This window comes from Eleutherodactylus coqui, chromosome 10 (genome assembly GCF_035609145.1).
Source record: "Eleutherodactylus coqui strain aEleCoq1 chromosome 10, aEleCoq1.hap1, whole genome shotgun sequence".
Taxonomy (NCBI): Eukaryota; Metazoa; Chordata; class Amphibia; order Anura; family Eleutherodactylidae; genus Eleutherodactylus; species Eleutherodactylus coqui.
The window spans coordinates 111,514,606-111,537,320 of NC_089846.1; the positions used below are offsets into that span (position 1 = coordinate 111,514,606).

The 22,715-nt window shown below is 44.6% G+C and overlaps 1 protein-coding gene across 2 annotated transcripts in view; it reads right to left on the reverse strand.

Moving 5' to 3' along the window:
* The window catches only part of LOC136580840 (synaptotagmin-like protein 2), a 62,982-nt gene that overhangs the window by 17,616 nt on the left and 22,651 nt on the right, over positions 1–22,715 (reverse strand). For both annotated transcript variants that reach the window (XM_066581707.1, XM_066581708.1), the window contains exons 3-10: positions 17,549–17,700; positions 10,068–10,155; positions 8,214–8,313; positions 7,380–7,461; positions 5,638–6,678; positions 3,193–3,291; positions 452–543; positions 215–316 (exon numbers count right to left, since the gene is read on the reverse strand). In XM_066581707.1, coding sequence (XP_066437804.1) covers positions 215–316; positions 452–543; positions 3,193–3,291; positions 5,638–6,678; positions 7,380–7,461; positions 8,214–8,313; positions 10,068–10,155; positions 17,549–17,700 — 1,756 coding nt within the window. The remainder of the gene's footprint in view (positions 1–214; positions 317–451; positions 544–3,192; positions 3,292–5,637; positions 6,679–7,379; positions 7,462–8,213; positions 8,314–10,067; positions 10,156–17,548; positions 17,701–22,715) is intronic.

Below are 22,715 nucleotides of genomic sequence, written 5' to 3' on the forward strand. Positions count from 1 at the left end.
GGGCTTCAGTTCCCTGCACATCAAAGTGATGGCGTCTTCTAGTAACAGGTCATACCTTCAGTCGGGGATGGACAATAGGAGACACAGAATCCAAGACATGAAGGAGCCCTGATACCCAGCCATGATGAAGCATTACTAGGCTGTGCTAGTGGAGGCAGCTATGAAACAGTCCATCTGTGCAAGCATTGGTGGCGTCGTTTCATCAGATACTTACAGAAGACACTGATGCCATATCGGAAGAGTTGCTGCCACTGCTAAGGGTCTTTCTATGCCTCTTGAAGTTGAAGCTTATTTCAGAAGCAGTGTCCGATTCAGTCTAAAACCAAAGCAGAGAGAAACATCCCAGTAAAATGTAGCAAGAGAACTCGTATTCCTGTTCGCAACTGTAACAATGACTGGCATGATACAGAAGCCGTACAAGCAGACGTCTTGGGATTCTCCTGCTCCTTACCTCAGAATGCAGGGCAGGGGTGGATCTGCTCAGCTCTTTCGCCCGTTCTGGCTCCAGAAGTTGGTGGCTTAACGTGTTCGGCTTGTTATACGCTTAGAGAAAGAAAAGGAGGAAATTAATAGTCATAGACATAACCTTGGAAAACTAAAAAGGATACATCAGACTGGCAACACAATACTGATGCGGCCACAGCCGTGTCCTTAGTACTCGGACTTAAAAATGTGTTTTTCTCTTTTCTCTGCAAGTTCTTCTATTATAACCTGTGACTTTCCTGCAAGAATAAAGAGTGACTTTTTGGAAGTTACTTACTAGAATAAATTAAAGTGAATTTCAGGGAGGACATCACCTTGCTTTGGTACCGTAGCCAAAATGGACGTGTGTCTTTAAGAAAGTCTACTGCTAAAGGTCCAATTACACGGGACGAATGTCGGGCAAACGATGGCGACACTCGTCCCTGTGTCTCCGTGCTCCTGCACAGGAGCTAGCAGAGCTGTCTCGCACACAAAGCGGCCAGCAGGGGGGGCGGGGCAGTGCAGGAGATTTCTCTCCTCTCGCTCCCCTCACCATTGAGATAACACAGCGGCCGTTCACTACTGAACGTTGAGTGATGAGCTTTAACGCTGATCTTTTATGCAGCATAACCAATGGCTGATCAGCTCATCGCTCATCGCTCTGTTTAAACAGACGCTGTTCAGTAGTGAACGGCTGCTGTGTGTCTCAATAGAGGGGGGCGGGGGAGCGAGAGGAGAGAAATCTCCTGCACTGCCTTGCCCCCCTGCTGGCCGCTCTATTTGCGTGCCAGCTCTGCTAGCTCCTGTGCAGGAGCATGGAAGCGCGGAGACACAGGGACGAGTGTCGGGCATCGTTTGCCCGACATTCGTCCCATGTAAATGGGCCTCAAACCTGTAACAGATATCTGCTAATGAGTGAGACCAAAGTCTATAAACGTTCATTTCAAGTTATGTTCTGTTAAATTTTCCTGACATCTAGTCTAGAGAAGAAGGGCAAGCCATAAATTTAAAGCTAATGACCACTAAAACATAAAAGTGGATACGATGTACTGGCACTTATGGCTAAAATTAGTTATGTTACTACAGAGTTAAAACGCACTTAAGGTGACCGAGTTGTGTCAAATACATTTACATGAGACAAATTCAAAATCTACAATTAAAAAGTGACCTTTTAAGGAGGGTTTTTCCAATTTTAACGTGACTGCTGGGGGTTAATTGGTTGCGAAATATCCGAGATACACATCTCTAAACGAGATATCCAAGGGTATCAGAAGGTTACATGGTTGGAGGAGCAGGAACTGTGACGTCACCCAGTGTCCTGATCGAAGAGGTACGAGTGCCTAAAACTTTAGTTTATTGGCTCATTAGTTTCTTAACTTACGATAGTCAAGAATAGAAACTCATTCATTTCAATACAGTCATTGCCATGTACGCTGCCAGAGACAAACCTGTCCAGCTATTTACGAACTGCCAGGACAAGCCCGTAAGATATCAGAGGAGGTTCCAACTTCTGGACCCCCTCAAATATAATCTTCATACATCTCATATTAAAATGAGTATCTTCAGGGGCGGGACGACTGGTTATCAAAGTCCTTAAGGTGTCCCGAGGAGATTCAATTTAGGGATAAAAAGTAATGTCTTGACTTAATTTTAACAGTTTCCCTGTTTAAACAAGAACTCGAAGGGTTAAAGGGGTCGCCTAGGATCAGGAAAACATGGCTGATTTCTTGCAGGTTGTGTCTGGTATTGCAACTCAGCTCCATGGAAATAAGTTTAGTACCATACACAAACCGTGTGGCGCAGTTTCTGGAAAAAAAAGTCAGCCATGTTTTTCTAATCCCGGATCACTCAGCAATTAAATGAATGACTGCCTATCTGACAACCATCCTACTAGAGATGAGCGAGCGTACTCGGAAAAGCACTACTCACTCGAGTAATTTGCTTTATCCGAGTATCGCTGTGCTCGTCCCTGAAGATTCGGGTGCCGGCACGGAGCGGGGAGCTGCAGGGGAGAGCGGGGAGGAACGGAGGGGAGATCTTTCTCTCCTTCTCTCCCGCCCGCTCCCCGCTGCGACTCACCTGTCAGCCGCAGCGGCACCCGAATCTTCAGGGACGAGCACAGCGATACTCGGATAAAGCAAATTACTCGAGCGAGTAGTGCTTTTCCGAGTACGCTCGCTCATCTCTACATCCTACTGAGGGGACACAGCATGGTGGAGCACAACCACCTTGAGTGCCAGCAGAGCTTATATGGTTAAACATAGGTTTGGCAGTTTTTCCTCACTCTTGCCATCATCCATGTTTTGTAATTCTTCAATGTCTACAACAAACAGATTAGTGACAAAGTTGCATGACACTGCACCAGTTCACACTTTTTACTCTGCATCTTTTCCTGCTGTTTGCCTCTGTGTTCCCCCCTGTCAACAGTTCTTCATATTTCTATAAAGCCTTGGAGAAAATCTATTTTACACCTGACTCCACAACTTGTATCAGGAAAAGGATGCGGACGAACAAACAATAGATTTTGTGAAATAGAGTCAATATTGTGAATTGAGCGGTTGGTTTCCTGGGTACGCGGACAGATGGCTGCCGTGTCGGAGCTGTAAGGATCTGCAACAGGATTTTCAAAAGACATTACATAAATAACATTTGACAAATCTTATCTTCGCCGAACCTGAAGAACAACAATTACTAAGGCAGTCGATACATTATTTTCCCCGTAAAACTCACTTTCCGTCGTCGTATAAATATTCACCATGCTTCTTGCGTTGGTAACGTTGCTAGACTTTGACGTGGCCATATCTTCATGGTGATCGTCGGCACTTTGGCCTGCAGAGGTAACCAAATAGTCATTGGGTTCATGATCAGCATATTATTTCCATATCCTGCAAACTTATTAGAACACTCCAGACAAATATATAAAAATGTTAATACAGTATTACTAGTATAATATGGTATATATAGCTACATTGGGGACATTACATGACTCTACTCATTCACAAGCGCCGACAGTAAATTATGTCGCTGCTGCCTAGGCTCTGTGCAGCAGGGTTGTAAATTTATGTCACCGGCATAGCAGCCCCCTACAGCGGGTAAAACACTCGAAAGAGGCTGTTACTACGGTAGCAGCCTGCTTGGGTGCCAGAACCAGGACCTAATTGGTTTAGGTCCCGATGACATCATCATTGACAGCCAATCACAACACTGTCCAGAAAGTTTGCATACTACAAACTTTCCCGCTATGTCAGCGTGGCATCAACGTCTCACCCGCTCTCTCCCCTCCGCTCTCCTGTCAGTGTGAGACTGGAGGAGAGATAAAGAGAAAGCACTGGGGTTATTTCCTAATACGGTCTAAAAGTTAGGGTTGGTTACTTAGTAACTGGTGTCAGACTTAGTTGACACCAAAACTTGTGCCAAAATTTTGGCACAATTCGTGGCAATTTGGTGCAATTTTTGGTGCTATTTATGCCACGCCTCCTTTTAAGACAAGTTGGAAAAAACTGTTTAAAATTGTCTAAAAACACTTAGTAAATGTGGGGCAAAGCATTCAAAGACAGCTGCTGGTGTAACTTCTGCAAACGTTAAATCATTTGATGAAAAGGGACCCCAACTGTCCTTCGAGCAGTTCCTCCTAGCTTTTTTTTTTATGTGCCGAGGGCGGTTTTGCACAACCGAGACTCTCATGCAAGTTTTGTGCGTTGCGAGATGCACAAAACTCAAGCAAATACGAACTTCATTCTTTTGGATGGTCATACACATGAGCGATGCTTTCCATCACTGCGATGCGGTGTGGGAAAAAAATCGTGGCATGTTCTATATTTTTGTGTTCCAGAGGGGTCTGGCAGAGGAATTCCCCCCCACCCACCCACCATCCTTCCCTAAAAAGAAAAAAACAAGTATGCTTGGTGAGGATTAGTCTGTCTGCCATTATGGAGTCAGGAAGGATTTTTTTTTCCCGCAGAATGAGGGTAAATTGGCTTCTGCCTCACTGGGGTTTTTTTGCCTTCCTCTGGATCAACAGGGGTGGGGGAGGCGGAGCTAGATGGACATTTATCTTTTTTCAGCCTAACATACTATGTTACTATGAGAGTGTGCATGTTTATGGGCAAATACTGCCCATAACCTGCTACTGAAAACCGCTTTCTCCTCCACATGAATGGAAACAATTGCAATTTTCAACTTGCGGAGAAAAAAATTGCAGCATGTTCTATTTTTGCGCGGATTCTGCAAGAACGGCTTCCATTGAGGTCAATGAAAGACGTCCGGTGTGCGGCCCTTCCACAATGACATTGTGGAAAGGCCGCGGATTCTGCGTCATCACTAGGCGATGATGCGGGAAAAGCAGAGGTTTAATAAATAAATCTGTACTGCGCATGTCCGACGGCGAGCCTTGCGGACAATCCGCAGTACAGAGAAGACAGGTGCGTGCAGATACCGGTTGGGCACAGGGCCAAATTCCGCATGCAGAATCCCACCCGTCCGTGTGCAGCCGGCCTAACTCTGAATTCGTAATAGCATGTCTGAAAATGATTTTTGTAATGAAATCCGCAGAAGTAAAAACGCAGCCTGTTTTCCATTTATACCTCAGTCATAAATAGCGCTATGAAGCACTTTTACCAACTCTGCAGAGGTCCTTCCCAAATTCAAACTGCATTGTCAATAAATCACTTTAACATGGGGCACTAGTGATTGCTGCAACTTTTATAATGGATACAGCTGTAGCAGGTGCTCTTACAGGGTTCTGTGGCTATTATAAACCATTACGGGGGCATTTGGCTGGCTCTGCCGTACTATAGCACAGTGGATGCCTCTCTTCTGGGGAACCTGGGGAAGTAGGTCTATAATTCAGAAAAACTGAGTTGCCATGCCTAACACATAAGGAAATGAAAATCTTAATTTGATAATGGATTTTAAGCTGTGCTAGTAGAAAATGCTCTTAAAGAATTAATTTATCTCTTTGTCCAATGTCTAGGAGACTCCTGAATGATTGGATGCACCCTGGAATAGCACTAATGTTTATCAGATTCCTTCCTGAACCATTCCACAAATATAACAGGCTAATGCTAATTTATTCTATGTGTTATTTAGATCTGAAATAACCCAGTTTAGAGATAATTAAAAAAAAAAAAAATTATATAATATATATATACACACACACACACACACACACAATACCATTTTCAGCTTCCAACGGTGAATGTTCTGCCATGTCTCCACTCTTGGGTTTGTTGTCTGCGCCTCCTTGGTCTTCATCAGAGGAAACTGTATCTATTAGAATCTGAACTTTGCTGAAAAGCGACTCTGTCACTTCGGGTTTGCTTTGTGGAACAATGATTTCCTCCATTGAGTCTGTTAGCTCTGGCGTAGTAACAGTTGGCTGCTTGTCTTTCGGAGAAGAGGTAGGATCAACTTTAGGCTCCTTGACAATTGAAGAAGCTCGAACTGGTAGCTTTGATTTCTTAGAATTGCGGCCAACTCCACTATTGTCTTCACTGTGTGATGTTGTCCCATTGCTTTCTGATAAGGAGACGCTTCTAGAATTAGAAGAACCCTTGCTTCTGGCATAGGTTGATCTTGGTATCGAAGAGGATGACGTTTTTCGAGGTGGAACCACATGGATCATTTCATCATCACTTGAAGATAGAACTTGAGGTCTTTGTGAGAAATACTTCAATCGATGTGCAAACTCGGGTAGGGTTCTCTCCTCGCTATTCACTTTTGGGGTGGACTGTAGAGGAACAGAGGAAGTTGGCTTTGCAGAAGACTCGTTTAAATTCTTTGCCTCTTCTGCATCTTGCTGTAGATGACTATGACTGGCATTCCCTGAATTCCCGGCTCCCTTTTCCCAAAATTTCCTTAGGGATATGAACTGGTCTTTGTCTAGTGTGGGCTCTTGCTCTCCTTGCATCTCTTTCAAGGAATGAACTTCAAAGTTTGTGTTTGTTTTGACATTTTTAGGCAACTCTGTTTCTGGAGAGGATAATCCAGACTGTGCGAATGTTTCTGTCTTCTGGGAAGCGATGCTTGAATGATCCAATTTTGGTGAAATGTCAGTCTTTGATGCTTCCCTACTTGTTTTTCTTTTGACTGGTATCTTACTGAGACCGGCACTTTCTTCTTTTGGACTTTTCTCAAGAGCAGTTATGTTTCTGGGAAGAGGAATAGGTTTTGATATTGAATTCTTATTTTGTGCACTGCCCTCGCTTCTACATTCACCTATGAAAATATAGCAGAATGCAAAAATCAACATTATGGTATGACTATACAATACCCAGTATAATCAAAAATGGAATCTACTAATGCAGGTGTAAACATAGCCTAAACTGTAAACTTGTGTTCAAACATACATTTTATTCATAAAGAGAATCGGTAACCAAGTTTTAGCCCTATAAGCTAAGCTTATGGGCTGAAAAAAGGTAATCTGTAGAGTCTGGGGATGTAAGTGCACTTTTCGTCCATCGCTGACTTCATGTCCGCAGGAAATCCTCGTCCCTTAGGACGATAAGATAAGACAGACCGTATTCTGAGTTCTCCGCAGGCAGCGCTGATAACATTCTTTAACAGCTATTAACAGCCGCTGTTCCGCACTGGAGAACAATAGCGATGTATTTAGAGAACAGACCACTTGCTGTTCTCTAAATACGTGCAATGAAGTACTAAAAGACTGATTTAGCCCATTAGAACCTATGCAAAATGATCGCTCAAAACTGTCAGTTTCTGACGAATTTTGAGCGATCATCTGTGGGTGTAAATGCACCTTAAGAAGGCCAAGTAATGCTTCGCTGGTAAAATTGGCATGTATGCCTACTAGGTATTCTGGAAGATAGTATGCATACAGGGTTTGTAAGATTCATGTTCTTCTCATAATGTTCCTCGTGCATAATAAAACAGATAAGAGAGGGGCTCATAAACTTTACCTTGTTCAGGAAAGTTTGTCTCGGGCGTTGGTAGGCCTTCATTACTCATACAGTCTATTGTTTTATGGTCATTGAGGATTCTCTGTAAAAAAATAAAAATACAAATATCATCAAGGGCAGCGGGACAAGCAGCAGATGGGCACGGATAAGGCTGGGATTTCCTGGAATTTCATCATGTGAATCACTTCTATTGTGATTCTTGGAGAAAAAAAAAAATTTAAAGGGGTTTTTTAGAATTCGAAAAACATGGCTTCTGACTTCCAAAAACAGCACGCAGCCCGTTTACAGGGTCTGTCTAATACTTCTGTGGAGCTGCAATACCAGACACAAACCAAAAATAGAGGTGGCAGCATTGGTGGGGAACAAAGCAGCCATGTTTTTCCAGTCCTGCAAAATCCCCTTAGAGGGGCAATAGATCTAGAAGTAAACAGCAGCCTAGAACTTCCTCAAGTTGTTGTGTCACATGCACTAGCACTGGAGAGGGGGGGGGGGGAAATCGATGCCTCCTGGGACACAAAAACAAACTGGTCTTTTTTCCTCTTTGAACTCCAATATGGGACAAGATGAGTTTAACAATGAGGAAGATATGGTAACTCTAGCCACTATTTCAGTCCTGTTTGTGTTCTTTTGTATCAGTTGTAGTGTATTTATAATAATGTGCAAAATTGGGTGATCCAGAATAATATACAAACACACAGATGACCTGCCTCCAGAGCGGGGCCGACATCGGTACGTGTTTAAGAATTGTAGCCCCTCCTATTTGTCTGTTATATAAGTGTACTGTGTAGAAAAATTACACAGAGTGTCAAACAGGTTTGTCCAGTAATTACTTGCCTTTTCTGGTACGTAATCAGTGGATGATTCGGGATCTGAAGATGAATCTATCTGCAGCCGAGGTACACTTGTAGTCGTATCGGAATTATCATCAACGGCACTGTGAATGAAAACGGATCAAAGATGCCTACTTATTTGTAAATGTACACATGAGAAACATACTACAGTGCTTCAAACCACACAGCGCAGGTGGCCCTAATGGCAGACTTGCAGGAGACTCCTACGTCCGTGAACGTGCTATTTTATAAATTACTACAAGTTACTTCATTTTGTGTCCCCATGGTGCTCATTGTGTCCCCATATGCTGCCCACTAGTGTTTATTGTACACCACTGCTTCTCAAGCTGTAAGGCATGTATTATTGGTGAGAAGTCCAGTTCCTTGTGAAGCACTTAGCCAAAGGAGCCGCACTAAGGCCGCCTGCACACAGGTGTATTGTTGCTGTGGAATCCGCGGCAGACGTCCGCAGCAAATACCGTCCATAGCATGCTATGGGAAATGGTTTCCACTCGTGTGCAGGAAGAATCTAATAATGGATTTCCGCTTGTGGAGGAAAAAAAAATATTACTGCATGCACCTTTGTTGCGGATTCCACACAGATAGCTTCCATGGAAGTCAATGGTAGCCATCCGACCTGCGGCCCTTCTGCAATTCACAATGCAGAAAGGTCGAGGGACCTGAGTCATCGCCTAGGGATGGCATGGAAAAAACATATAAAAATCTGTACTGCACATGTCCAACAGTGAAAACGGAGTACAGATGAAAACGAAAGACTACAAGTGTGCAGGTTCACCGGCCGCGGTCAGAGGCGGCCTATGTATTACCATATGTGAATAAATACTACTTGTGATTCTTGCTCAGGGGTCCAATTGCTTTTGGTAGGATAGTTGTAGACACATAATTGTTGAAGAGACAATCTACAGTGAAGAAAGGGGGAAGGGGATGAAAAGGGGGTGGGGGTAAGGGGAGCGGAGGTAAAAGAAAGGGGGGGGGAGGGGTAAAGGCCTATTTAGACACAACGATCACTCAAAAGCCATCTTTTGAGCGATAATCGTTGTGTCTAACTGCACTGACATTGCGCAGTTTTCGTTCTCCCGTCGCTCATCATTGTCTTTCAGCGTGCTGCAAGACAACGATGAGCTTTATCAGGGATTCACAGCGGGATACAGCAGATACTAGTGTTTCAGCTGTATCCCGCTCCCTGATAACAGGCTGGGTATGAAGAACAGAGCGGTCCAGCCGTGTTCTCCATACTCTGCTCCCAGCGCTCGGCTGTATAACAGCCAGGCGCTCCCTGCAGAAAACATCTGGATGCAGAAGACAAGCGGGGACACCCACCTTGTCTTCTGCATCCTCCGCTGGGAGCGCTTGGCTGTATGACAGCTGGGCGCTCCCAGCAAGAACAGATGAATGCAAAAGACAAGCGGGGACACTCTGTCTTCTGCATTCTCTGCTTCGAGCGCTCGGCTGTATAACAGCCGGGCACTCGGAGCAGGGGGAACAGCTGGATGCAGACCGCGCTTGTCTTCTGCATCCTCCACTGGCAGCGCAAGGTGATCGCTCATCTTGCGCTGTAAATGACGCTGAACGCTCAAAAGTCGCTCGATAGACATCTTTTGAGCGATTATTGTTGTGTCTAAATGGGCCTTAAAAAGGAGGAAGGGGGGAGGAATTGGGGAAAGAAAAAACATGTCTCTCTCTTCAGAACAATTCTCAGAATATTTTGTGGGGCTGTGAAAGGTGATGAAGGAGAATTTATTCTGGATTTATCCAACCAATTCCATTGCAGTGTGTTTATCAGCCAGTAGTTTTCAGGCTAGGCTTTCTTAATTTTGGTACTTTCATAAGAAATTACCTTTGCTGTCCCTGAGACTCCAGCTTCACACATGTAGATCGATCGTATGTTGCTTCTTTCAAATCACCTCCTTTCCCAATCTTTATATCTGATTGTGACGTAAAATGTGAACAACATGTTATTAATTGCTTTTATCCTATTACAATTATTTTAAAAATGTATCAAAATACCACAATTTTTGTAAACATTCCAAAGAATGTTTACCAACCGCTCTTTAAAGGGGTTTTGTCATTAAAAAAAAAATTATCTAAAACTTACCTATTCCTTCCCGGTCTGTCTCCTTATCACATCTTCTCCTGGTTGAGCTTCTCCTGTGCCCCAGGTCAGCTCACTGCAGGCTGGGCCCAGCTTGTTATGAAGGCTGCTTATCACAAACTCCTTCCGGCTGGGTCAGTGAAGGTCACATCCCTGTGCTGTAGCTTCACTGCCTGGGAAGGAATTGTAATCTATTTCAGAGACAGCTTGCATGAGCAATCTCTGAAGAAGATAGGCAGTCCTCCTGCTGGCCTGTGAGCTGTGACATAATGTACATTGGCAGACTGCCAACCTAATGTACCTAACCTCACAGGAAGGAGAAGAATCAGGCAGCTGGAGGTGATGTGAGCCCCTGGACTGCAGGAGACAGGAGAAGATAAGGGAGGTGAAGATCTGGTAAGTAGACTGATGGGGGAGGAATATATAAGTATAGCATTTTCCTTTTTTAGTGACAGAACCCATTTAGGCTGGGTTCACACTGGGCGTATTCCCGCCGGAAATCCCGCGGTTTGGCCGCAGCAAAAACCGCGAGATTTCCGCCGGGAGAACCGCCGCGGAAAAAGCCGCGGCAGCTTTGAAGAGGCCCGGCCGCTCGCTTTTCCGTTGCGGCCGGCGCTCCCATAGAGGAGAGCGCGGCCGCGACGAAAGTAAATAATAAATAGACATGCTGCATCTTTTGAAACCTCGGCTGCGGACGGACTTACCGCAGCGGATTGGGCGTCCTGTGTGGACAAGATTTCTGAGAAATCTCGTCCACATGGCTGGCTAATCATGAGATTAGCGGCCGCGGGCAGATTTGCTGCGGCAAATCCGCCCTGTGTGAACCCAGCCTTAATGGCTTTAATACAACAATATTTAAAGACAGCGACGTTCTCTTCTGTTGTGAGCCCCATGATCAAATCTTGGGGACTCGATTATGTCAGTGGTTTTCATCACAAAGATTAACCCCTTGATGTGCTCATTATATTAACCCATAAGCGTTTAGCCTTTAAATTGAGGGAATGCCAAGAAAGGATATTGCTGCAGTGTGCAGATAGAGAAGGACTGGAGCCCTAAAATGCTGTTCTTATTTCTTATGCTTTTCAGATCCCTTCTAGAAAAGAAGGCGCTATATTGCATTACAGGCCAAAGTTTGCGTCTCTAGTGGCATCCTAGACCTTCAGGTATATTACATATTATAGAAGTTGAGTCAAGTTTAAAACTTATCCACCAGTCACATAGGGTGATAAGGGACAAGTATCTGATCAGTGGACAAGTATCTGATCAGTGGGAGTCCAACTATTAGGACCCCTGACAATCACGAAAAAGAGATGGTTGGAAAACAGCGTTGGGACAGGCTCCATTCCCCCTTATTAAACCGCTGGAGATAGCCATGTTCAGTACTCAGACTTCTCCGAGTTACTCATTTTCTAAATCATCAATCATCTAAATCTGTCAGATAGGCTCAGCGCGGAGAGGCGACATATCTCCCCTGCTCCCGTGGCGGAGATCTGCCGCGGGATATCGCTATGCCCGTGGACAGGAGCCCTAATTCTGCATCAATGGAAACAAATAGGATTATAAAATGTGCTGGATTATCGGGCAATCACAGAAAATGTTATACAACTCATTGGTAAGATTGAAGAAAATTTCAAAATAGACTGTCTACTTACAGTAGTTCGTTTTAACCACAGGAATGTCCAAATTAGTTCTCCCTGCTTAGTGTTCTGTCTCTGCAGCTGCATCTCCCCTCCTCCCCATCTTCTATTTACTGTATTATAGTAGACAGTTTTTTGGATGACTGAGGAGGTTTGTGCAAATTCAGCAGAGGTGTCAAGTCACCTGAGTGACATCCAGGTTTAGGGCCGGCACTCCCAGTCACGTGGTCACTTTCCCCAGTAAACCTGTTTCTACTCCAACACCTGCTCAATTGTCAAAAATGTTTGTTTTTTTAATTACTGTACTTACCTCTCTTTTACTCTTCCCGAAAGCTTCAGTCACTTTCCCCGCTGTTCTCTGGTCACATGATCTGATCATATGACCGGCTGCCAAAGAACAGCAGAGACTGGTGGAAGGCTGACAGAAGCCGCCAAGGCAGGGAGCAAAAGAGTATAGTATTTGTTTTTAATTTGCATTATTAGGGCCTCAACGCGGGACACCTAATTACTGAGGGTCACAATAGGGATGCCTAATTACAGTGCGGACCACGTGGAGGCAACTAATCACTGTGGGGAGATGCCCAAGTACTGTGGGGGCCACATGGCGGATGCCTAATTACCAGGAGGGCAGTGTGTAATATAGTGTATTATGGGGGCACATGATAGATCATCATTTATTTCTGGGGGCACGGTGTGGTGTATAATTTGTTACAGGCACACAGTGTAGATTACCGTTTCTGGGGTCACAGTGAGTAACGCTATTTTTAAGCAATACAGTGTTCAGCTCCTCTAAAAATAATATCTGGGCTGCAAACTTTGCAGAGGCAAGAATTAGCTGATGATTCATGAATATTTGGAGCTGGTGAAGAAGAAAAGAGTCCAGAGGACATCACCTGTGCGTTAAGGCCCATTTACACGGAGTGATCGCTGGAAGAAAAAAGCGATCGTTTGAGCAATAAATCGTTGCATCTGAATGCGCGGTCATCGTGCACTTCTCGGGCACTGCTAGCTGATCGTTAAATTCAAGCCAGCCTAAAAATTGGCGTGCGCGGTCTTATCAGGAGTTCTCCACGGGTAGTGCTGATAGCATTGTTTCCCGTCTGAGAACAAAGGAGCTGAATGCAGATAAGAGACCTCAAACTATTAACTGCTTTCAGCTAAGGCTTTATTTGCACACTAATAAGCTATTTAGTAGCTGAGTAGCTACTTAATAGTTTATGCAAAATGATCACTCAAACTGTCATCTGAGCGATCATCGCTCCGTGTAAATCGGCCTTTACTCAGCATCACTGTGTATACTGTCTGCGATTCTGTCACATCCGTATCACCTTCACATGCAAGGTCTGCAGCACTCTAATTTGATGTACCACAGCTCTCAGCATGTCTTTACCGTTGTTGAGATCAAACTGGGCAAAAACGACTACAGGACACGGTGGGTTGCCAATAATGCTTTGATATAAGTATACCAAAAGCATACAACACAACCCGACAGCACCGTCTCGCTCTCATTCTCACTCCCTCGCTTTCATTCTGTTCCTCCCTCTCTGGGTCTCATTCACTTTCCTGCCCTAGGTTATTCACACCCTCATAAGGCTACCCCAATAACCCTATGAAAGCTCTCCCAGGATGAAACCTCTGATTTACAAAAGGCTGTAACAGATAGGGAAGGAGAAACTATAAGATGCTTGAGGGTGAGGAAGACGCTACTATCCACTAATAATATACACTACAAAGTTCATATAGTCATACGTATATCAGTAGGTATCATCTAAATATTTATATATATGTATATATGAATTGCAAAGTGTAGATCCGCGCCACCATACAGGGATCCGAAATAGAGAAATAAGGGGATTTTTACTCACCTGGTGCAAAGCGGGATCCCCACCTCAGGGAGAAAAACCCGCTTGCACCGATGATCCCCGGTCACCTGTAGAACTATAGATGTTCTTCTTTATGCAAGGTCCCCAAAAATCCTCATAAGAGGAGATGCAGCAGTAGAAAAAACCCCAGTGGGTGTTGTACCACACAAATGGGGAAAGAAACAGATATAACTCAGTAGAAAAATCCTCCTGCGCTCTTAATCGGGGTTTTTTGCAAACCAATAAGGGAAACTGAAAAGTCTCCACAATGAGGAAAATATATTTAATTGTACGCTAAATAGCAATATACTTACAATCATGTATAATAAATCAATCAATCTCAATAGAGTTTTGAGAGAAAAAACTGTAATTTAATGATATGTATTGATTTATTATACATGATTGTAAGTATATTGCTATTTAGCGTAGTTTTAATACATTTTTCACTAGCCGGAGTCCGGATCTCAGCACGTACGGACACCGCTACGTAAACTGCGTAAGTTTTTGCGTAGCTACGTAAATGACGTAACTTTATCGTATCGTCATATTTAACCACCCGACGCTTGATCAATACGTCAGCGAGGGGGAGACTGGCGTCCCACGATGCAGGCTCCGGACTCCGTGACTACCAAATGTAAGTAATCCTATAAATAGAGATGCTTTGTTTTAATGTGTCATGCTTGAAAAAGGCACTGATATAGTGCCGAAACGCGTTGCAAGAATTTTTATTAGTCATATGTTTTTTATGTACTTATTGTACAATTAAATATATTTTCCTCATTGTGGAGACTTTTCAGTTTCCCTTATTGGTTTGCAAAAAACCCCGATTAAGAGCGCAGGAGGATTTTTCTACTGAGTTATATCTATATATGAATTGCAGGATAGAAGGAATATTATGGCATTGTATTGCCAACGTGAGACCACTCGGATAGCATGCTCCGGCCTAATGTATCACCACTGAAGCTAATCCACTCCAGGACTTTGGTTTAACAACTTCCTGTTTAGTAAAAAAAAAGTCACTTGATACGGGCAAACACAGGAGGAGACTAACAAGTATGATATAGCAGCAAGGTACTGTTTGCATTGGCACAGGCCCAGTGTGAACGGGGAACTATTAAAAGGAATTGAAACTAAAACTGGACCTCTTTGTGACGCTCCGAGGGCATTAAACTGTTGAGTACAAAAAGGTTGCCAGATGGCATTAAAAAACCCACCGTAGAACTATGAAAAGGCATTATAGCAAATGGTATATACCCCATAGCAGCAGCTCCTGCAGCCAGTGATAGGGCCCAGGAACTGCAATTACAGCTCTGTATCAAAAAGGTATATTGAAAAACTTTTTCAATGTGTTGTCAAAGTTTAAGGGGATTGTCTGACTTTATGTAAAGAAAAGAGTAAAGGCCCATTTACACCGAGCAATGGTCGCTCAAAAATCGCTAAAAAGCGATCGTTTGAGCGATAATCGTTGCATCTAAACGAGCGGCCATCGTGCACTTTTCGGGCACTGCTAGCTGATCGTTAAGTTCAGCTCAACCTAAAAATTGTTGTGGGGTCTTATCAGGAGTTCTCCACGGGTAGTGCTGATAGCATTGTGTCCCATCGGAGAACAATGGAGCTGAATGCAGATAAGAGCCCTCAGGCTATTAACTGCTTTTAGCTAAAGGCTTCATTTGCTTGCTAATAAGCTATTAAGTAGCCGAGTAGCTACTTAATAGTTTATGCAAAGTGATCGCTCAAAGGTGTTACACAAACTGTAATTTGAGTGATCTTTGAGAGATCATTGCTCCGTGTAAATAGTCTTATAGCATTTTCCAGGAAATCTTTTACTGTTTGCAGTGAACATGGTTCATACTTTCTGCATTAGTGTTAGTTTGTAAGTGTACATTGGTTACAATCTCTACGGCCCAATGCACACGGGCGGATGTTTGTTGTGGAATCTGGAGTGGGCGTCCGCCTCCGGTTTCGCAGCAATAACCCTTCATAGCATGCAAACTAATTGCAAAAAAAAAAAAATTGTGGGGGAAAAAAAAAAAATCGCAGCACGCTCCATTTTCCTGCGGTTCCTGCATGGACAACTTCTATCAAATTCAATTAAAGCCATTTGATCCGCGGCCCGTCCACAATTGACACTGCGGACAGGCCGCGTATTCCACGGGAAAAGCGGGAGTTTCGAAAAAAATCTGTAATTTGCATGTCTGACAACAAGCCGTGCGGACCATCCGCAGAACAGAAAACCCGGAAGAAGAGAGATCCGCACAGAAGCCGCCACCTGCGCACACACAGGTACGTGAGGTCACCTGCTGCAGTCGGGGATGGATTTTTTTTATAACTGCATATCTTAGTTTCCGATGTTTTTGATGAATAAGGGCCTAGAAGAACTTATATTTATAGGATATTTCAAAACTTCCCTAAATTCCTATGAAAGGAAGTCTGCAACAAATATGCACCGAACTTTATTATATATATGTAAAATTATAACTATAGCGGAATTCAGTGCAGAATTTGTTGCAGACTTCCTTTCATAGGAAATTAAGGAAGTTTTGAAATGTCCTATAAACATATGTTATTAATCTAAGCCCTTCTTTATCAAACACAATATATAGCTAGGATATAGAAAATCAGTTCTTGCCTTTCCTCTCCATCAGACTAAATATCCTTATGCTGCTACTTCAAGGCATTTACTTGAGATGATCTGTGCTGCACTGTCTGCACATGCTCAGCAGTGAAGCTCCGCCTCTGCAGAGCAGAGGAAGGAGGCGCTGGGCATTCTGCACTCACCTCAGAGCTAAGGACAATAGGGAGACAGTATTAAGACATACTTAAACTTTCAATAAACTTTGCATAAATCAATAGGCCAGTGTATGTTCCCTACAGGGCTGTGGATTGGGAGTTGGAGTCTTGGAAAACTGAGGAGCCGGAGGTTTGGCTTACAACTTCACAGCCCTGACCATATGCACTATGTACTAAGTTATGGCACTTAGTTTAGGTGACGTAGAGTCCTAAGAGCCTCTTTTCATACTCGCCAGGTCCGTCATTCGTGCAGGGTCCCCCAGATAAGTCAGTGCGCACACAGCAGGCATGACTTTTCAGAAGGCTTTTCCATCCACAGCCTTCTGAAAGGAGTTATGCTTGCTGTGTGCGCAAGTACAAAAAGAAGCTCCCCGGACTCCACGTCGCCTAAACTATAAGCACCATAACTTAGTTTATGGTGCTTGTAGTTAGTGACAGGTTCTCTTGAAGCGCGACATACTACAGCACTTTCTTACAGCAGTCCGTTTGGCCATGCTCGGGCTTGGAAGTCATTCCTCTGTACAGGGCCCAGTCAGATCAGATCAGGGGATTGGCGGATATGATCTCAGCCGAGACTAGTTAATTATATTTTTATCACTACGGTAGTGGTCTCCCGTGGCCCGCGTTTAGGGACTTTCCTCCATTCAAGATACGGTTGACCTCTTGTCATTCACCAGTTTGCCAATAGAGTACCCCCCCCCCCCCCGAGCATGTCGCCTTCCCTCTTCCTAAGGGTTCCATCACACGACAGCATTTGCACATGTCTAATTGGCGCTCACTTTCGGCCATTTGAATACACTTTGAGCGATAATCGTTTCATGTAAATGGACCTTAAAACATGGACACATCCGGAAAATAGCAAACCTTCGATACAAGGATATCAAGCAAATGATCAACTTGACAAAGTATCGGAACAATACCAAAACCGCGCACTTACTTTGAGTCGGAGTCCGCTTCTTCCGTATTGATGCTCTAAGCAAGTCAGAGCCTTGTAAGTCTTCCTGGAAGCGTTGAGACTTGACATCCAGAAACCATTCTCCGGTCACAAACTTTTTCTTTTTTTCATCTTTCAGTGATCCTTGAAGACGTCTAAAAAATAAAAAAGAACTCCATTTAACCAAATATCTTAGATACATACATGATGGCGCCTCATATTCCATATCCACAGTGGTGCTTGAAAGTTTGTGACCCTTTTAGAATTTTTTACATTTCTGCTTATATTTGACTTAAAACTACATCAGATTTTCACACAAGTCCTAAAAGTAGATAAAGAAAACCAAATCAAAAAATGAGTCAAGATCATCAGACTAGGTCATTTATTTATTTATTGGGGAAAAGGATCTAATATCACACGTCTATGAGTGGGAAAAGTATGTGAACCTTTGCTTTCAGTATTTCGTGTGACCCCCATGTGCAGCAATAATTGCTTCTAAGTGTTTCTGGTAATTGTTGATTAGAGAGATGGTTTTGCAACCTTGTCCAGCCTGATGAGCATCAACTTCTCTTCTTCTGTGGTCCTCAGAAATCTCCTTTATTTGTGTCATGATTAGAGATGAGCGAGCGTACTCGGAAAAGCACTACTCGCTCGAGTAATTTGCTTTATCCGAGTATCGCTGTGCTCGTCCCTGAAGATTCGGGTGCCAGCATGGAGCGGGGAGCTGCAGGGCAGAGCGGGGAGGAACGGAGGTAAGATCTTTCTCTCCCTCTCTTCCGCCCGCTCTCCCCTGCTCCCCGCTGCGACTCACCTGTCAGCCGCAGCGGCACCCGAATCTTCAGACCCGAGCACAGCGATACTCGGATAAAGCAAATTACTCGAGCGAGTAGTGCTTTTCCGAGTACGCTCGCTCATCTCTAGTCATGATACATTTGCACAAACATGAGTGGTGAAGATTAGACTTTGATATAAGTTGCCCACTCTCACCCGATTGTTCTCTCATAGATTATCTGTTAACCCTAAGGCCTCCCTCACACAGGGTGTTTGCAGATTCCGCCCGGTTTCAGCAGCGCTGGCATTCTGTATATCAGCGTTTTGGCTGCGTTTTCAGCATAGCCAAAGATGCTGAAAGAAAAAAAAAAATTCAATACTCACCTAGTCACGGCCGCTGCTCCGGGCTTCCTCTGCACTGACAAATCTATTGCCATAGGCCAGGTTTGAGAACCCCGCCTTCAGCAATAGATTAGGCATCTAGCCTGCACCGAGAACCAATCTCAGCCCTTTTTTGACTGCCTCAGCCAATCAGAGCTTGCTGGCTCTGATTGGCTGAGGCAGTCAATGAAGGGCTGTAATTGGGCATCGAGCCAGTGCCAAGAACAAATCACAGCAATCTATTGCTGGAGGCGGGGTTCTTAAACCTGGCCTATGGCAATAGATTTGTCAGTGCAAGGGAAGCCTGGAGAAGCGGCCGCGACCCGGACAGCAGCGGCTAGGTGAGTATCAATTTTTTTTTTCCTATCTAGTGTAGCTAGGACTAATTTTCAGGGTAGGGCTTATATTGCAAGCCCTCCCCCCCCCGAAAATCGGTGAGCGGTTAACACTGCCAAAAATGCGGCACCAAGTTTTGCCGCGTTTTCAGCAGTGCCGAAACCGCTGCCCATTCATTTCAATGGGCGACGCAGGGCTGAAAACGCCCAAAAATAGAACATGCATCGCTGTCAAAGCGCAGCGTTGAAGACTCAGTGTTTTCAGCCCTGTGTGAGCAGCCCCATTGAAATGAATGGATGCGTTGTACAGCGTTTAGCGCAGCGCTGATAACGGAGCAGTAAACGCTGTACAAAATGCCTGTGTGCGGGAGGCCTACGGGCTCGTTCACAGGACCGTGCTTTTCACCCTCTAACAGCATCCCAAAATTTTTTTTTTTAAAACACAACGCTTGGGAGAAAATCGTGCGAATAGGCGATTTCCAGCTATTAAGTCTCGAGCTTAATTAGCTGTGAAATTGCCCATTTACACGATCGGAGGTGCATGTTATCCAGCTCCCATAGGAGACTATGGAAACTACCGCACATCACGCACCAAAGATAGTTCAGGTCCTATCCTTTCTCGCAGCACGGACCTTAGATGTGAGCTTTGCAGTCGCATCTTCTATCTTTGTTACACGCGAGTCTAAAATTCCTTCCTGTGAACGTTTCTATAGGAAGCCATGGGTTCTATTATACGCAATCTATAATGCGCTATAACCACGCTCGGGTGAATGAAGCCTAAGGGTTCACATACTTTTGCTGCTCACAGACATGTGATATTGGATAATTTTCCTTAATAAATAAACAACCAAGCCTAACATTTTCGACTCATTTCTTTGATTTGGTTCTCTTTATCTACTTTTAGGACTGGTTGGAAAATGCGATGTAGCTGTAGGTCAATTATAAGCAGAAATGTGGAAAATCCTGAACTTTTAAGCACCCCTGTATGCATCCAGCCACTTTCTTCTACTTCGATCTAACTGAACATTTTGTACATCACCACAACACAACTAAATTGGAAATTTGCCAGTAGCAGTTTCATAATTAGTCACTCGATGTGAAGAGGGTGGCGGTGCTCTGGGTAAACCAGACACATCATAATATGTTTTCTTAGCTACAATGTAATTTATTTCTTGCACCTCGGTCTTTACTATTGATTACTTGATTTAAAGGGGTTGTCCCGCGATAGCAAGTGGGGTTCAGCACTTCTGTATGGCCATATTAATGCACTTTGTAATATACATCGTGCATTAAATATGAGCCATACAGAAGTTATACACTTACCCCCTCCGGTGCTGGCGTCCCCGTCTCCATGGCGCCGACCAAAGCCTTCTTCTCCCTGGATTAGACGAGCTTGCGCAGTCTGCCCTCTTCTGTCCGGCATGCGCAGAAGACCTGTGCGGCGCGAGCACGCCGGAGTGGCCCCTTCAGCGCAAGCGCGTCTAATCCAGGGAGAAGAAGGCTTTGGTCGGCGCCATGGAGGCGGGGACGCCAGCACCGGAGGGGGTAAGTGTATAACTTCTGTATGGCTCATATTTAATGCACGATGTATATTACAAAGTGCATTAATATGGCCATACAGAAGTGCTTAACCCCACTTGCTATCGCGGGACAACCCCTTTAAGCGTATTCCGAGCTTCTACCATTGATGACCTATCCTCGGGATACTGTAAATAGATAGGTTATCCTCGGGAGAGGTCATCAATAGTTTATTATGAGGGTCCAACGCTCACAATCCCCTCCTGATCACCTGATCCTCCAGACGGCTGTCAGTGTAGTGGGGCCGAATGTGCTCATCGTTAGTCAGGACCGAAAGTCTAATACACGGCTTCACTCCCATTGAAATCAATGCCTCCTATTCCACTTCTGGCTCTTCGTTGCAGTCAGAGCTCGTAGAGTAATACATGGCATGGCTTCCATTGATTTCAATAGGATTAAAGTCATGTATTACATCTCTGGCCCTGACTACAGATTATGACCTCCGTATCGACTGCACTGATAGCAAGCCAAAGCATCTACTGATTGGTGGGGATCCTGGAGCCTCGGACCCCCACCGGTCAACTAGTGATCCTGAGGATGGCTCGTCAACAGTAAAGTCCGGAATACCCCTTTAAGGAACAGGTATTAAACAGAGGAGTTACACAAAGTGTACGGAATGAACATGAGAAGGGGTTGCCAACTTCCACCAGATGAGGGCTAGATTATACAGTGCCAGGCAGGCATAGCCAATTTGTTAAAGTGTATAGATGGCATTTAATATCCTCCATCCATTGTATGATATTGGCTAATGTGTCCATCGTTTCATTTTCAGGTCCGAAACTCAATGTTGATGAATCACCTATTATCCATGTACACCGTGTACATCTACGCACACCATAGGGAAGCTCTGCTTCTCGGACCTGATAAAATATATAGTTCTAGCCGTGTAGGGGAGCGAACCGCATAAGGCCTCATGCTTATAAGGCCTCATGTCTGCGCACAGAACAGATTCCACATGTGGCAGCTCGCAGCGGAATCCGATTTTGACCACGGCCGAGGACACTGCGGGTCTTCTGCTAACCTGTCCGGGTTTTAATTTTTTTCACTGCGGATGTGTGCAGAAGCGCCGGCCGATGCGCCGCCGCACATGCACAGCTGAGTTTTTCTCTTTTAAATTCCTGCCTTCCCACAGAATCCGCAGGCCTCCCGCAATTCAATTGCAGATGGGCTGCGGGTCGGACGGCTTCCATGGAGGCAGTCTATGCGGGATCCGCACTGAAATGGAGCGTGCTGCGATTTGTTTTCCGAACCAAAATGTCCACAAATCAAATCTGCGTGCTTTATATTTATTTGCGGGCGCCCATATTTCCCTATGGAAGGCTCAATGCGCAGATTCTGCAAATCAAACCCGCCCGTGGACATTGGGCCTAACTCTGTAAGCAACAAGCCACCCATAGAGCCACAACAATCGGGGGAAGCAGGACTGTGGTGGGCCACCCTGATATAGTAGGCAGACCGGTGGTCTTCAGGAAACATTAGTGAAACACATTCACAGTGGGGCAGATTTACTAACACGGACGTCATCGTTAGCTTGGGCAGCCTGTTTAGACAGACAGATACATCGTTGGCTCGTTCAAATGAGAAATCCTTCAGTCGGTCACATTCGCTGTATAGGTGACAGAGGTATAGAAACTGAACGATTGGTGAACGAGCCAACGATGATTCTGATGCTGCAAAAAAAATGGACGAACGGAAAAGAAGCGATTATTGTTCGTGTGCGTTTAGCCTATATGATTATCGTCCAATTTTGCTTGTTTGCACAATTTTTGGACCAATAACGGTTCCATCACAAGACGGCTGTCGAGCCATAAGTACTTTCACACAGGAGCAATAGCTGTTCGGTGAATGGAGGCGGCGCGCCGAGATCTCTGTGAACAGGCAGTCATTCAAACACGAGTGTCTGCCTGTTTACCGCTGAGCGGGGAGTCCTTCACTTGTCACTTTGCTTCAGCGAGCTCAAACGAAGAAACTAACGAGCGATTCATCACTCAGTACCGTCGGATCCCGCGTTTACATGAAACAACCATCGCTGAAGATCGCTCATTTGTCAGCTGATCGTGGTCCCGTGTATAGCAGCCTCAGCTAACAATCAGACCACATTCTAT